Raw genomic sequence first — 16,774 nt, 5'->3', positions numbered from 1 at the left:
CAATGATTAGAAAACACATTTTTGATATGCAGCTTGCAGTTTGGTTCAATAGATTCCGGTTTGGTACAATGTTTGGGAACTCCCAGATCATAAAAGGACTGTTTTATATAATTAAGCCATGGGATCTACAACATATTGTCCAACGGAAGGCAATCTTTGGAAATAATCTTGAAAAGATGCTTCAGCGGTGAGCCAGAACTTGAGCCATAAAATCAAGGGACATATTCTAACGGAACTCTGAATGTAATTCATCCCCAGTTCTGTGTGACAAATGTGCGCAGTAGCACCTTTTGGGACGAAGAGGAGGAGTCTACCTTAGAAATTATTCTCTATTCTTTGCAGTGCCTCAGGGTTGCCATGCCCCAAATTCCGACCTCATGAAGACCCACTGGAATGCATTTACTCTTGAATAGCTGCAATAACTCATTTACTGGTCTGTGCCCCAGCCTAGCTGCAAAACGAAGGATTCCTTCTATTGCTCTGGAAAGTGTTTTGTGATCTCATACTTAGAAAAGGACCCAATGTAACAAAGTGTCAATCGTGATACCTGAATAATTAAAATTATTAACCTCTCCCACTACAACCCCTCCACCCACCACCCCCTGATAAAATGTGATTTCGATTTGAAATTTTTGGGGCCACTTGCAGGGTTGGATTGGGATTGAAAATCGGCCCGGACACGCAAAAAAAAGTGGCCCACATTTGCATATTTCGTTGCCGCAAAACACTGCTTCAGCGAAATGTTATTAAAAAGGTGTTGGGGGGGAAGCGTTAAAAAGAAAATGCAAGGATTAGTTAACATTGGTGAAACACACCTGAAGACAAGGGATGGCCACTTTTGCTCAAAATACATACATTAATGGGCCGGCCGAGCAAAACAAAAGGAGTGACACCTCTGCCCCTTGGTAAAATGGAGGTAATGGATGCCCATTTACCTCCAGAAAGGCCACTCAGAACCCAACTGGGCCGTTGGTGGCATGGAACAACTCAGAAACCGCCCAAATCGGCCCCCAGGCTGCTCAAAAAAGCAGCCCACCGCTGGAGCTCTGACACCGGCCCCTCGGGCTTTGCCCGAGTGCCCTCATTACCAATCCGACGCTGGCCACTTGTCATAACAGAAGATTTCATGAAGTTCACTTCTAAATCTAGACTAATGATAAAAACGGTGAATGCATCCAGCAAAGATTGGAGGCCATTTGCATTTCTTGCAAAAAAACCTGCAATATCAGCATAGAGCAGTGTCTGAATCGGACGTTTCCCCACTTGAGATAAATCGGCCCCTTGTTGAACTAAGTAGCTTTAAGAACATTTATATAAAATAAAAACTAAAATGGGTCAAAATATACCCCTACCGGACGCCCCGTGTGGATCCATAGCGTATCCTAACAAATGTGTCCGTGTGTAAGAGGTGTGGCGCCGCGCCCAGGGCGACTAATTCCGGCATCTGGGGATCGCGGTTCATTCCCCGGCGCCGGCAGCAGATTAGCCCAGCACTAGGTGACTTTGGGCAATAGCTTGCTTAATCTTCCCGACGGCCCCCAGCGCCTAGAGACCCTTATGGGTGATTGTTCGCGCTTTACAAATGTGGATTATTATTCTCAATAAAGTAATCAGTGGTTCTTCCACACCCATATCTCCCAACATGCCCGGCAAATTAAGATCGATTTACATTGTCAAAAGCACAGAAGAAGTCCGTGAAAGCCATATGCAAGAAGCCTCCCCTTTGCCGTACTTCCCGAATTAAAAGTGATTGATTTAGGGATTGCTCTACTGTACCAATACCAGATTAGAATTCAAATCACACACCTTGCTGCTTCAAGGTCGGATATGTCCTCGTAATCTTCTCCCTCTGCATAATTAGGACTGACTTCTTAAACTTACAGGCTTGAAGAATCAGATCGATGTTACGTGGGACCATACTGTTGGACCTGTGATGGGCAAGCCCAGCACAAAGGGGGTAGCTTGGCTCAAGTGTCAAGGCAAGTGAAGGCTATCGTGTTAAGCCGGCTTTGACCCAATAATATCTCCTTGAACAGCCACCAAAAATAAGGACACCACACCACTGTTGTAGAAAAATACGATTCCTTTATGTAAAAAGTTCTCTGTTTGAATGGGGATCAGTTAGGAAAGTACATACATATTTCTTTTGGCCACAATTTGCTGGGTTTTGATTTCGGGATGAATACAGTAAATATATCAGGATTAAATATCATCAATAAATAGAATAAATATCAGGAATAAATATCATCAATAAATAGAATAAATATCAGGAATAAATATCATCAATAAATAGAATAAATATCAGGAATAAATATCACTTTTGTTCAGCAGAATAAATACTGGTTCATTTAGATAAACAAACACATGTTCATTCTGGTATCGCTGCCACCAATTAAATATGTCAGGAACATTGACTTGCAATACGTTTCAGGATAGAAAGATTACTCTTACAGTTTATGAAGACTTCACTGCTAACGAATACAGGCTTCTCTGGGCACAAAAGGGTGTTGGGACTCTTTGAGAATCACTCGGGGGATAAGCGCATACATCTACAAAGCAAGGAAACACAGTGAGCACTTCGTTTACACTCGGCTGCCACCGGGTTGAGTTCTCTGTCTGCCGGTGGGGTCTAAGCGCGCCTAGGGGCTTTGTTACCACTAGCACTCAGGCGGCACCAGTTCAAAGTCTTTAGACTGACGAACGGGGCTGCCGAAGAGGTCACACAATCTTCGCGCTCAGTCAAGTAAATGCTGGTTCACAGTTCCTTTTTAACAGCGCTTCCCACCTGTAGAGACGAGCCCACCTCACATCGGCTGCAATCGAAAAGCGATTCAGTCGGGTTCAGCACTTCTCTCGCCAGCGACGGGTTCTCAGGGGCTCCACGGACCTCCCTCCGACTTCCTCAAACAGGGATGGTTCTCGCCCACAGCTACAGCCGCCGATTCACTGGGGAGGGGCAGAGACAGTAGTCCCGCCCAACGTAGGTCGGCCTTTCCCCGCCCCGGCGCACCACCTCACCTCAATCTGCGCAGGAAGCACTCTACGCCTGTGGAGCTCGGAGACGTCCGAGCTCCTCGCTGGAGGTGTCGGTCACACAAGGGGCACAGAGGACGCTCGCGGTCGCGGCGAACTTGCTCTCGCCTCGCGACCCAAGTCAGTCGAAATTCACCACCGGGGGGGGCGGGCGGGGAAGGCACACGAAAACGGCCACAGTCTTTTGGGGGGTGACAAGGCACTCGCTGGGCAGGCGCTGTAGGCGCGAGGTCACCACACACACGGCTGACTGGAACGCCAGTCAGGATCCACGCCAGTGACTCTTGCTTGCTCTACTGCCCGCGCTACCAGCTGCCTCAAGGGGGTCAACAGGGCAGGTGTCAATCTGGTGTCAAGTCTGGAATCTCCTTCTTCACCTAGATCTGGAACATCATTATCCTATCTAGTCTTCAGGTCATCTACCAAAATGGCCGCCAGGGACTGGACCTTATATAGCCAGTGCCCTGAGGTGCTGGCTCGTGCCAGTAGGTTCTAGAACCTTCTTTGGGCTAGGCCAATGACATGGCACTTCTGGGGTATTTGGGTCTCTAACAGCCACCATACTGGGGTTCTAGAGCAGCCATTTTGTGTATCTGAGAGGAATAAAGTAATTCCTGTCAGGAATGCGCGCCAAGTAAAAGAGCGCCAAAACCTTGAAAGGTCAAGGTTCATGGAGGCTCCATGGGGAGTCACTCACATGAGGAAAATGGATGGCCACCATTTTGAGGTCATTCATACAGGTTGCCAATCCCAGTCTATAATGTCACAGGGTCCTTGTAAATAGGTGCCAAAAACCTTGTGAACAACTGGGCGTCAAGGAACATCTAGCCCCATGAAACAGCACACAAAAGGTCCTGGTAGACAAAGAAAAGCGACAAATTTTGGGAGGTACAGGGGAACAAAAGAAATCATAGTGGTGAGGGGACTCTCAGAAGCAGACGGGTCTAACACATACTAAGATCTTTCTTACATTTCGTGTGCACTGTCGAACAGGCTGAATTGAACCATCTATGTGGTGGCATATTATCCGGATATTTTGTAGTTTTAATTACTGTAAGTAGCGATACATGTTGGATAATAATATCAAAGCTCTTAGTACTAGGTTCAGCATCAGGGTCAAGCAATTAACCCCTTCGATGCTGTTGACGGAACCATTCCGTCATCAGTCACGGTTGAGCTGTGCTGATGACGGAATGGTTCCGTCACAACCACACCCTGTTCATAAAATAGCAGCACAGCAGGAAAATTCCTGTAGCAGCGATGTGGTTAAATTTACAGTCTGTATTAGTGGCTACCATATCCCTCAAAAAAAGTTGTGGGGCTGTTTTACTCCACTTAATCCTTAACCCTTGTGTTCTGAAAAATCCATCACCCCCGTTCTTCTGTCTTCATTGACGGTCCTAATAGCTAGAGTAACAAGCATTGGCATTGCCAATAGGTCTCGCCTTTGGGACCATATAAGTGGTTAGCCATGCAGCACAGAAGCTGCGTGTTTACAAACATCAGTAAGAAGACAGAGCCACCAGTCACATTTCGTTTAACAGTGGTATTTGTACTTGACAATTTTTTAACCACATGTGCTTGAAGTTATGTGTTTATAAATTGATTTAAATGTTAATTATAACATATTCAGCCTGTAAAAAAGGCGAATTATTTCCTTGAGGGCATTGGTAACTTTTAAAGGTAGCCCCTGTGAAAAGCAGTGGTGCACCATATTTCTGACCTTAATGCAAAAGTATAGTCTGTTGGAAGCAGGTCGCCCCTTTAATTATTCTGCAGACATATGAAGTTGAAGAGCTATGTATTCAAATAGTTGATACTAGGCCTTCCAAGTTTCTGCTTAGCCCACATATGTCTCGCTTTGAATGGATTGAGAGCTCCACTAGACTAAAGGCTAGGGCGCTCGACCTCGGACCTGAGGATCTGGGTTTGAGTCTCGGTAATGACGCCAAACATTCTGTGATTCTGGGCAAATCACTTAATATCCCCGTGCCCAACAAAAATGAATGTGTGTCCTCATGTAACGTAACTACTGCTATGTAAAGCGCTCTGATACCCGATTCGGTTCGGGTCAAGTTCGCGCTGTATAAAACTCTGCAAAAAAAAATATATACGAATCAGTGGCCTTCAGCGTAAACACAGGTTTGAACAGCATGTATCATTTATGTATATTACGTCTATTTATGTTGTTTTCAAAAGGCAAATAAATGAAGCCTTTAACTTTTACTTTCAGGTTGATTAGCCTGCTGACGCGGAGTTGTGTTCATGCCGTAGATAGTGCAACACCTGTGAAATTATAGCAGAAGCAGCAAACGGGTAAAGAAACAGTGGGCAGTGAAATTATAGCAGAGCAGCATAAACAACACATCGTAAATTTAAGGCAGAGCATCAAATTTATATGGGGGATATTAACTGTGCGATGACAGCAGAAGCAGACCCGTAAACACACATCTAACATTTTCACTGCACCGTTTGAGGAAAGCAAACCCGGGGACAGCATAAATACAGAAAAGGATTCAGTATTAGCAGAGGAAATCACAAATATACAAAACTGTTCTTGTTTTTTTGGTGCATGAAAACATGTACTTAAATATCTAATTTTGATATTAGACCGAATGGACCAGACTTAGACATTTCGACAAAGCGACGGCAAGACAAGCAGTTCAGAAGGGATAGCGAGGGCAAGACAAAACATGGGGGGAAAAAACCTGGCAAATGCAAACACCTGTTTTCAAGCACTCGTGCTTGTGCAGGCATCCACCTTGCGGTAGCGAACAGTGGCGCGCAGGCCATCTGTTTTCAATTAGCACGCGCGCCGCTGTTCGCTCCCTCAAGGTGGATGCCAGCACGAGTGCTCGAAAAGAGCTGACCGATTCCTAAAGATCATTCATCGAGCAGCTCTACGCTTTAGGCGAGACCTAAAAACTACATTGAGGGGATTATGATTGCTGATACAACTTGCTATAATCTTAAAATCATCAAGTAAAGCACTTAAATCATGCGGTAACAAACTGAAATTAATAATACAGCCTTGGCCGGAGGCAGTGAAGGTTGGAATATACAATTCACTTGCCAATAAAAAATCTCTGGCAAATACAAAGTAATTAATTTTACTATAAGCCCATTTAAAGCTTCTACCGAGGAGGTAGGTATAAAATGGGTAGAATCTTCTCCCTTTGTATCAACTAATCCACAAACTGGCTCTTTACTGAAATTACAAGTGGTAATAGTAAAATCACCTGCTCATACAAATAGTATATGATGATTACATTTGATGGCCAATTTTGTCAAAGCATTGCCTAACTCAGTGGTTCTTAACCTGTGGTCCTAGATCCCTTGGGCGTCAACGAGGCCTACTCATGAGGTCCACAGCTGGTTTACAAAATTAAATATTATTAAAATGAATAAAGTTTATAGATAAAAAAGCAACTTTTTTCTATATTTGTGAATTGAACTAAGTATTTCAATATCTGAGCATTTGAATGGTGTATACTTGTTTTGTATTGTTTTGAGGCTCAAATTATAGGAATTGTTTTGGCCAAGGGTTCGAAATCAAAACTTTAAGAAGCACTGGTCTTACTGCTCATTTTCTTCAGTTGACCGACTATCAAACTTATAATAAAAATTAATAGGTGAAAGGTCTGGTCTGTTGGGCCTTGCAAAGATGGGTGTAAAATTTGGAACCAAGGCGTGCAACACACAGTTTCCTCACCAATACCGGCAAGTTTATCAAAAACTAAAATAGCTAAACCCGTTTTTGGTCTACCTGCCGGTATTGGGGTTCCTAGATCACAATAGACCTGGAAAACAACAATGCAAAAGTAAGAAGTCACCCAGGTCTATTGACAACATACTAAATCATAATCTATTACTAGGTCCAGCCAATCAGTATTTGATACGTTTGATATTGTGCAAATATCAGCTAAATTCTAAGATCGAAATCTATGGGGTACATGCATCAAGCTAATTAGCTGTCGCAAAAGGACCGTTTCGCAGAATCGGCCCGGTTGCGACATGTAATTAGCCTTTTGGGATGTACATTCGCAATTTTTGCGATGACCTATTTTGCGAATGCAGTTAGGGAATAGCAATGTGCGATTACCTAAATACACTGCAAGAAGCATTCTGAGAATGCTACTTTGAATTAAGGATTCACAAATTACCATCAACTTCAAGTTGATGATATATGAAAGCTTTTTGTGCACATAGTAGGTGTTAGAACCGGCTGTCTCTAGTTGGCAGAGGTATGCACTTCTGGCAAATAGGGACACACCTTTTCTAGTCAGGGCAAGGGGATCACACCCTTTGATAACCCCTGCTCACCCCCTTGGTAGCTTGGCAGAGCAGACAGGCTTATCTCAGAGGCTGTGTGTTATGCATTTATGACCACATACAGTAATAAAGTGAATACACTACAAATGGACACGACACAGTAGTATTATAAAAATAAGGATTTTTATATAAGGCTTAGCACAAGACCAAATAACGACAAAACTATACACAATCTCAATAAATATTCTTGGAAGGGAAAATAATAGTTCAAATGGGGCTTCTTCTTTAGCACAAAGTCTTTCGTATCAAAAGCAACTCTTCTTCCTGGAAACACAGTTCTTGGCAACAATGTAACCCACACGGGAGTTACACCACGTCGAGGCAAAATTAATCCAAAGGTTCGGCGTCGACCGCGAGGAGTGCTACGTCGAGCCCAGAGTCACTCGGACCCCCAACAACACAGTACCTTGGAGAATGAAGCACACGATGATCAGCGGCGTCGAGCAATCCGGCGTCGCGTCTTCTGTGTCGATCAGGCCTCAGTAGTCGTCGAAGTCGATGATGCTGTTGCAAGAGTGAGCAGCGCTCACGGAGTCACGAGGGCGATGCGATCAGCAGCGGTGCAGACACGAGGTCCCTTGGAGCTGGAGCCGAACTCACTACTCACTGGCGTTGCTGCTGGCGTCAATCAGGCCCGGCGGCCGGCGTCGAGGAAGCGGGACACTTGAGCCGTTACTCACGGTGTCGAGCTGGATTCGGCGACGTCCGTCGGCGTCGAGATTGCTGGTGTCTTTCAGAGGCGCTGGATTCACAGGTTCCAGCAAATAGCACTTGTAGCAGATGAAGTCCTTTAGCCCTGTGACTTCAACAGGAGACTGGCACTCTTCCAGTCCTTGGAGATTTTCTTAGCAAGCGTGAGAGTACACACACAGTTCCTCTCTCCTGGTTCCTTGGCAAAAATAAAGAAACACTGCAGGATTCCCCCCAGCAAACAGCACACTGGCAGAAGGGGTAGGCAAGTCCTTGGATCAGCAGGCATCTTGTCCTTAGTTTCAGGGTTCCTTGTCAGAAGTGATCTAAATTCTTGGTTCAGGGGTCCTTCTCTTATACCCCTTTTTGGCTTTGATCCCTTTGTCCATGCAGGGGGGTTCCCCAACATCCTGGGTCTGTTGTGGGTGGAGCCAGGCAGTGGCACCTGGCCTATTCACTGAGCAGGGCTGGTTCCTCAGACGCCCAGCAGGAGGTGGAGCCAGCATTGTTACCGGCAGGAGCAGAGTTATCGGCCTCCTGGTAGGAGGTAGGGCTAGGATCGTCCATGGCAGGCACGGAGCCATCAGCCGCTTGGCAGGAGGTGGAGCCAGCATTGTATCAGGCAGGGCAAGCTATCAGCAACTACTCTCCCCCTACTCTCAACACAAATGTCCCACTCATCCCACACTGACTCACTCAGACCTCTGGAGCCACCCAGCTCCTGTCACACACACGCAAGACCAGCAGAAACCAGAAATGGTTAGACAAGAAAATAGACACTTTCTAAAAGTGCTATTTTCAAACCCAGAGTCCAAAATCCATCCACGCCAACGGATGCGTAATTAAACCCCGAGTTCAGGGATACCAAACTCGACATGGCATCATGCTCCCCGAGCCAGCTAGGATCATAGCATTAATAATCCCGGCGGCCCATTCTAACTAACGGAGAGCGGGTTACCTCGCAATAGTGAAGAACGAAGATGGCTGTCATTCACTATTTAGGACATGCCAACTTGGTCAGGCTTGTCCTACCTTATACTTACAATGCACCCTGCCCGCGGGCCTACCATAGGGGTGACTAACATGGAGTTAAGAGAAGGTTTGAGGGACTGGCAAGTAGGTATACTTGCGCAGCCCGCGTGACAGTACCAGACTGCACGTAGGTCTCGCAATGACCGACCCGTAGACATTCTTTTACGAGGCCGCTCTTGTGGGTGGCACAACACGTGCTGCAAGCCCACGAGCGGCATTTGGATTTACAAGCCCCAGCACTCCTGGTGCACTAGACTAGGGATTGAGAGTAAACCAAATAAGCCAAACATGGAATACAATCAATACATCAATTTAACATAGGGAGCACTTGCGCGGTGGCACTGATCAGCAGTGGCACAGCGCCCAAAGCATTATCCAGCAAAACATCGTAAAACAGTGGAGGCAAACAGAAAAAATGGAGGAGAGACCCAAGCCAATGATGTCAGGTCTAACAGTAGGAAATATGAAGAGAACTGTTTTTTGGGTGGGTGGAAGAAGGCAGGATATTAGGCAAGAACGAAAAAATACAAGTTTATTAGGCACTTTTGAATCAGATTGTCTTATGCATCTACTCACACCTCTTACAATTCTGTGTACGAAAATGCTTTCACAAGTAAGAACTCCTGGAAATCTGTGTCCGACTTTTTTGAGGATTACGGAAAATCTTTCAGAATTCCAAGGAAGTAGAAAATTGGCTCCTAATGTGTAAGTTAAACCAGGGAATGAAAATGTCCGATTTTGTCAGCAGCCGTTTGTGAACTGGGCCAGAATCTCTTAAGTATTGTCCAGAATTCTTTCTTTAGCCATAATACTATATCTCTGTGTACTTGGCACTTCTTTATGTATTTATCGAAATTAAAAGGCTGATTGCCTCTGTCTGAGTTTTCAACCTGTGATATATAATATTTGTGCATGTGCACACCTGTGATCTTAACTAGCCCCTCTTTCTTACTGACTCTAGTCAGGACCACAGGAATCTGAGAAGAAGTGTATGTATCGATGCGTAAACACATGATCACAACAGCGTCTGTGGGATGAAGAGACATTGAAAGTGATTACTAGGCTTACAATCAGTTGGTCACAACCTAGGAAAGCAGTCCAGCTATCACATTGCAGTGTTGACCAGAAACTCCTATGTGCATGTCCCCTGCCTTCATCTATGATTCTGTGCGATGTGAAAAGTGTGAGTGACATCTGTGATGTTTTTCTTCTCAGAATCCAGTATTGCACTCAGGAGATGATTTTCTTTCGTGAAGATATTGTAAACAAAATGTGCAGAAATTGTGTGCGGTTTCCAAGTTCCAGCTTGGACATTCCAAACCATGTAAGTGAAGAATGTGCTCCCACACCTGTATAAATTGTGTACTGAATGCTTTTCTTTGCTGAGTGGTCAGTACTCTCACTTTGGTAGAAGGGTGGTTTTGTGTTGGAGAACATCTGTTGGAGGCTTTCTCTATCTAGAAAAGGAGATTTTGCATAAACTTTGTAACCACTGTTCTCTTCCAGGGGATACTCATCAATAGTCATAAGCACTGAAATACCCGCAACCAGGGTCCAAGGGGAATACTCTGTGGATAGACTGGTCAGAGACATTACTCTACGCTTTTCCACCAATTCCACTCATTCCCTTGGTGATCAGGAAGTTGTACAAGTCCAAGACAGACATGATCCTGGTTGCTCCAGATTGGCCTCGCCAGTGGTTGTATCCGGATATATCTAAAGTACCACACAGGAGGCTGCCATGTCATCCGGATCTGCTGACCCGGACGAATGGCAAGGTGTTCCACCCCAACCTGCTGTTCCTGAAGTTAGCAGTATGGCTCCTGAGTTCATCCAATACGGACATTTAGGCCTCTCTCAGGACTGCATGTAAATTTTAAAAGAGGCTAGGAGAGCTTCTACGAGGAAGTCTTATGCTATTAAGTGGAAGCGTTTTTTCATGTGGTGTCCTGCTGAAGGTCATGACCCTATTCGAGGTCAAGAACAGGTACTGTTGCCATACTTACTTTCTTTGGCCAAAGCAGGTTTACAGTATTCTTCCATAAAAGTTCACCTGGCAGCAATAACAGCATACAGAAAGTCTCCCACTCAGGTTTCTTTTTTTCAAATGCCAGTTGTGAAGGATTTCCTGCAGGGTCTCAAGAAAGTCGACCCCCCTGTGAGGGCCCCTTCTCCTCCCTGGGAGCTGAATGTAGTCCTATCTAAACTAATGGGCCCCCCATTCGAACCCATTCAAAAGGCTTTCCTGCAACACCTGTCATAGAAGACTGCTTTTCTTGTGGCAATCACTCTGCGCGCAGGGTAAGCGAGATACAGGCCTTATGCTCTACAGAGCCATATCTCGTTTTTCATGCAAATAGAGTGGTGTTACGTACTCACCCGAGGTTCCTCCCTAAGGTGGTCTCCGATTTTCACATTAATCAGTCAGTCACTCTTCCTACTTTTTTGCCAATCCGGGCACTCCAGCTGAGAAAGCTCTGCACTCTTTGGATTTAAAACGAGTGTTGAAGATCTACCTGTATAAAACTGAGAGTGTACGAAAGTCTGACCAATTGTTTGTGAACTATGGTCCGTTGAATACAGGTTTTCCTACCTCTAAAAGGTCAATTTCTAGATGGATAGTGTCATGCATTATGTTATCTTATCAGTTGGCACAAAAGCAGCTCCCGGGCAAGCCGAGAGCTCATTCCACAAGAGGCAAAGCTGCTACAATTGCAATGCTTAAGAATGTACCAATTCATGAAGGGAGGTTTTTTAGTGCTACAAGGTTTGGGGATGGCCTGCCCACTCGCCCACATATCAGACCTAGCCTCCTCCTTCCATATGACCCTCACTGCCTTTCTGCCCCCGAGAACTAAATAATCCCCATCTTTATGGCTTGAAGGGATTTTTTTTATTTCTTAAAATTATGTTATATGGGTACAGTAGCCGCTGCTACCGAACAGGGCTGGTGAGGCGGGACGGAGGGAGGAGGTGACAAATGAAAATACCTTTGAAAAAAGCACTTACCTATACCGCCGACCGCCGCCTCTTCTCCCTCTGTCCTCCTTCTGCAGGAAGCACACAGCCTCTCAGAATCCCCTGACCAATCACAACGCTGCCATAGCAGCTTTGTGATTAGTCTGAGCGCTGTGGTTCGGTGCTAAGACAGGGGTTGGCAGGCTGTGCATGTTCTGCATGCAGGCTGTATTACATGCAGAGGGCACATGAGGATTTGGCCGGCCGGAGACCGCCGGCCAAACCATCATGCGCACTTTAGGTGCTGCCACCACTCCTCCCCCTGTGACGTGGGAGCCCAGAGCCACCCCTCTGGCTTCAGCTGTAAGCTGAATACAGAAAACTAAATGATGATAACAAAATTTACTATCATTTTATATTTTGTATTCAGCTTGCAGTTGAAGCAGTGGGGTGACGCTCCTCTGCCTAAGTGGAGGAGCTGCTACTGTATTGGTACCTGAATTGGGCGAAGTTCAATTATCGCCCTACTTCTATGCTGAATAACTTCAATTTTCAGGCTCGGGTCAGCTGCCACCTAGGGAAACCTACCAAAGCCAGGCATTTCTGAAAACTAAACACCAAGGTCAGTCCAAGATGGTGTGCCTTGGATGGATCTCATGACAGTTTCTTACACACAATGCCCTGCAAATCTTAAACTTTGACAAAAAATTTACATTTTCCTTGCATGTCTATGACATTAACTTCCGGAAGTCTCAGGGATCCACAACATTTCTACCACCCTGCCTTCCCCCACTTGCCCCAATAAAAGTGTTGCCTCACTTGTATGGCTGGGCCTAGAGTCATTGGTACAAAAGCCCCAAAATGCAATGTAGAGAAAACGCCAATAGGGGTAGCTCTAGTGTTTTGACCCGAGCTTGGTGGCGACACAGAGAATCTTACCAAACTCAGACATTTCTGAAAAAACTAGACATCCTGGGTAGTCCAGGGTGGTGTGCCGCACTTGGATTCCACAACATTATTGTACCCACAATGCTGTGCAAATCTCAAACTTTGACTAAAATCACACTTTTCCCCTGCATTTCTAAGACATAAACTTGGAAAACTCAAGGATCCACAAAATTCCTACCACTCAGCATTCCCCTACTTGTCCCAATAGAAATGCTACCCCACTTGTGTGACTTGGCCCAGTGTCCCCAACAGGCACAACTCAAACCGGGTCAATAAGAGTAACTCTGCGAGAGTCCCATTGACCTTGGTTTGATACATGCCTGCTACATGCACCAGGCCAAGCCACAAAAGTGAGGTAGCATTTTTATCAGGAGAACGTTGGGTTGTAGGAATTTTGTGTATTTCTGCCACAACTAAACTGAAACGATCGACTAAGGTAGTATGATTGTCAGTATTAAAGGTTGCCAACAGGTCTAGAAGCACAAGGCCGTCTCGAAAACCCTGATCTTGGATGGACCGTAGTTCATCAATGGTAGTCACAAGCAACGTTCCTGTGCTGTGCCTCAATCTTAAGGCTGTATATGACCTGGCAAGAGCATCATTATTGAAGAGAATGGAAGACAGTCACTTGGAAGGGGGGCTTCACCATTATTTTAGAGACGGCCTACAATAGGGTAATGGGTTCCAAGTCTCTGGAAAAGATATTCTTTTATGAACATTGTTGCTACTTTTAGTATAAAATGTCATTCTAAAGGAAGTGGCCTGAAAATGACATTTATTTCTTAACATTACATTGCTTTTGATGGTGTTGCACATGTACTAATAGCATAGTTAGAAAATTGTGTCCTCTGTTGAAGAGAAATTTTTATTAAACCTAGTTCTTTGTTATTTAATATATGTATTTCTACACATATGATTTCTGACTATGCATTTGGATCTGTATGGTTCAAAATAATTTAAAACAAATTAAAGTAGACACAATTTGGACAGCTGGATTTAATGATCGGTTTTTGCGAACAAATACTGCCATGCACAGTTTTCTCATCAAGAATTTGATTGCAAATATAGCAGTGATATTATCAACGATGTCTTAGAAGATGTCATGAGTGATGTAATATGTGGGGTAATTAGCATTTTATGTCAAGGGCACGAGTTATAGTTGTAAAGACAAAAAGGGGTGGGGAGAACAAAGATTATATGTACGTGCAGCAAGACAACACGAAACAGACAAAACAAATCTGTTTTGAAAACTGCCCTCACTCACACACACAAGTGTGTGACATGCTTCATCATCGGGTCTGCTCACAAAACGCCCTGGCGTAGCCACGCTCAGGGCGGAGCATAAGGGAGGGAGAAAAAAACAGAGACAAAATAAGACACAATGACAAAACACAACAGAAATGTGCCAAAACAGGGATAGACCAGTGAATATCACCCTGTGACTGGGTATGGTGATAGAACAAAGTGCAGCATGAGAATGTGCTTTAAAACTGGCTTGTGGATACCATATGAACCTGTATTTGTAGGTTCCACATCCAGGATTAAAAATGTGAAGGATGGGCCGTGTTCAGGGAGACTGTTAGATTCTCACAACACCCCTCCTGGTACTGCTTGTGCCAACATATTTCGACCGACTTACTGTGCCAAAATGGTCATCCCGATCTTCTTCCGGACGTCTATCTCTCCCAGTCCTGGTACCCACCTAACCTCAGTCCGGTCAATTGGTGGTCAAAAAGATTTCTCTAGATCATAAATCGATCACGACGTGTGGAGGAAAATCCCACCATTACGGAATGCAAATACTGGAAAGAAGCACAATAAATCGTATGCTTACATGTATCATGCATGTTATTGGACACCATAGAAGGTATCCAACTGTCTTGTGTCTATACAATGTCCCCCTTAATAACAGAGTTGCCAGGGCTATTTGGATAAAATAAACCCCTGGGGTAGTTCATAGAACCAACCGCCCTGTTCATGCTATGAACGGATAACCGTCAAAAGTATTAGATAAAATATATTGCTGCATTAGAGGTAACCACACCCCCCTGAAAATGCACAACCTCCTATGATAAATCACATAAAAATGGCATGCATCTGAGCTGATGAAAATTGCAGCCATCTGTACCTGACCTTCATGGCGTACTCACAGTGTTTATCAATGTTTAAAACTCAAAATGGCACCCGGCAGGGAGGATTCCAAAGAACACAACCTGTGTTCAAATGAAAAGAAATTACATTAAAGTGGGAGGAGAAAGCGGGGATCCGCTAAATGTTTCATGGATGTATGTCAGAGAATCGTTTTATGCATCCAAACAAAGATTCCCCTGCAGATATTGCCAGCCGAGTATTGCATGAGGTAACGCCCTGTTTACAAAGCGATAGAATTAAGGCCCCCCTTCCTTCCCTTAAGATATGAGTTACAGTTTGTTGAGATTACTATAACGGGTGAATTTCAGTGGTTTTGTATATTTAAAGCAGTAATTTTTAACTGACATTCTCATCAAACTATAACAACTCTCCAACCTGTGATTTTTTTAGTGACTTTCTATGTTTTTGTTAACGTAAAGAAATATTCAATTACCATACGTGAAGCTGACCGCCTCCAATTTTGTGCGGCTGGGGTTGGTCTCAAACACTGACCTGCGGCCAGGTTCTGCATCCAACCCCTCCCCTGCAAGCGGAATTCCCCTCACCTCAGGCACATAACCCCCTATATATAAAGCAGATCTATCTTCTTTCTCCAGAACACACCAAAAATTTTAACCAAATGTATATTTTATTAATTCACATCATTCAACGTTTATCAATATTGACTATTAAAAAATATTTAATAAAGTTGTATTAAAATACATGTCTTAGACTGTTTCTGTTTACATCGTTTTTAAAATAAAATTTTATAGGTGAAAAATGTGAAAAATAGTCAGAGACACATGTTTTTCTTTTATTATTGTTCAGCCCAAAAAACGCAATCATTAAAACAACCACGAGAGAGGCTTGTATCCTTTTTATATATCGCCAAGCCACATAAAATGCAGCCATAGAACCAGCCCCATGAGCAGGGTTCTTCAACATGGGGTCTCAAGTTATCCCGGTGGGGTGGGGGGGTGGGGGGGGGGGGGGCCCTCTGGCCAAAAGAAACATTATGATAAGAAGAGTGCTTTGGAAAAAATGAGCGAAAGTAAGCTTCTTTGTAATGGGCTTGTCAGTTTATATCCTAGTTGGGAGTGTGTGTCAAAAAAGGAAAGGACTCCAAATATTCTTCAAAGCCTTCACCCCCGCCCCATTTCTAATAATCTCACTGTAGATACGTTTATATGTTAGAAGGCCTGCCTGACCAGAATTGTATGTTTGCCAATCATATTTGATTGTATTTTTAAAACAGTAACTGAACTTAACTGTAATGTTTAAATAAGTCTAAACATATTTAAACATTGTCTATTTAATAGAATAATTGTAAAACAATTCTCAGGGGGGCCCGGATGATTTTTTTTCTTTACTTGGCGGGTGTGGTATTAATAAGTTTGAAGACCACTGCCGTAGAAGGTGCAGCACTCTCATCTGTAGAACAAAAGCTCCAGCCTGTGAAGTACTTTAAAAATATATGGTAAGTTCTCCTGGGGTCATGGTTTCAGAGACTTACTGTTTTTTCTCTAATGTTGCTGGGGGCTGCATAACTCCCTGTATCCCCCCACAACATAAAAAAACAAATTGTGGTGCTCCTGCCTCTTCTTGGGACATCACCAAAAACAAATAAATATGTAAATGGCCCTAGCAGGTC

At 44.2% G+C, this 16,774-nt stretch overlaps 1 protein-coding gene across 1 annotated transcript in view; it reads left to right on the top strand.

The window, feature by feature from the left end:
• Window positions 1-16,774, top strand: part of POLE2 (DNA polymerase epsilon 2, accessory subunit) — a 404,236-nt gene that overhangs the window by 346,346 nt on the left and 41,116 nt on the right. The window contains exon 16 of the mRNA XM_086936593.1: window positions 10,303-10,411. Coding sequence (XP_086792719.1) covers window positions 10,303-10,411 — 109 coding nt within the window. The remainder of the gene's footprint in view (window positions 1-10,302; window positions 10,412-16,774) is intronic.

The sequence above is a fragment of the Lissotriton vulgaris genome, chromosome 9, assembly GCF_964263255.1.
Source record: "Lissotriton vulgaris chromosome 9, aLisVul1.2, whole genome shotgun sequence".
NCBI lineage: Eukaryota > Metazoa > Chordata > Amphibia > Caudata > Salamandridae > Lissotriton > Lissotriton vulgaris.
This window is presented reverse-complemented; position numbering and strand designations above follow the sequence as displayed.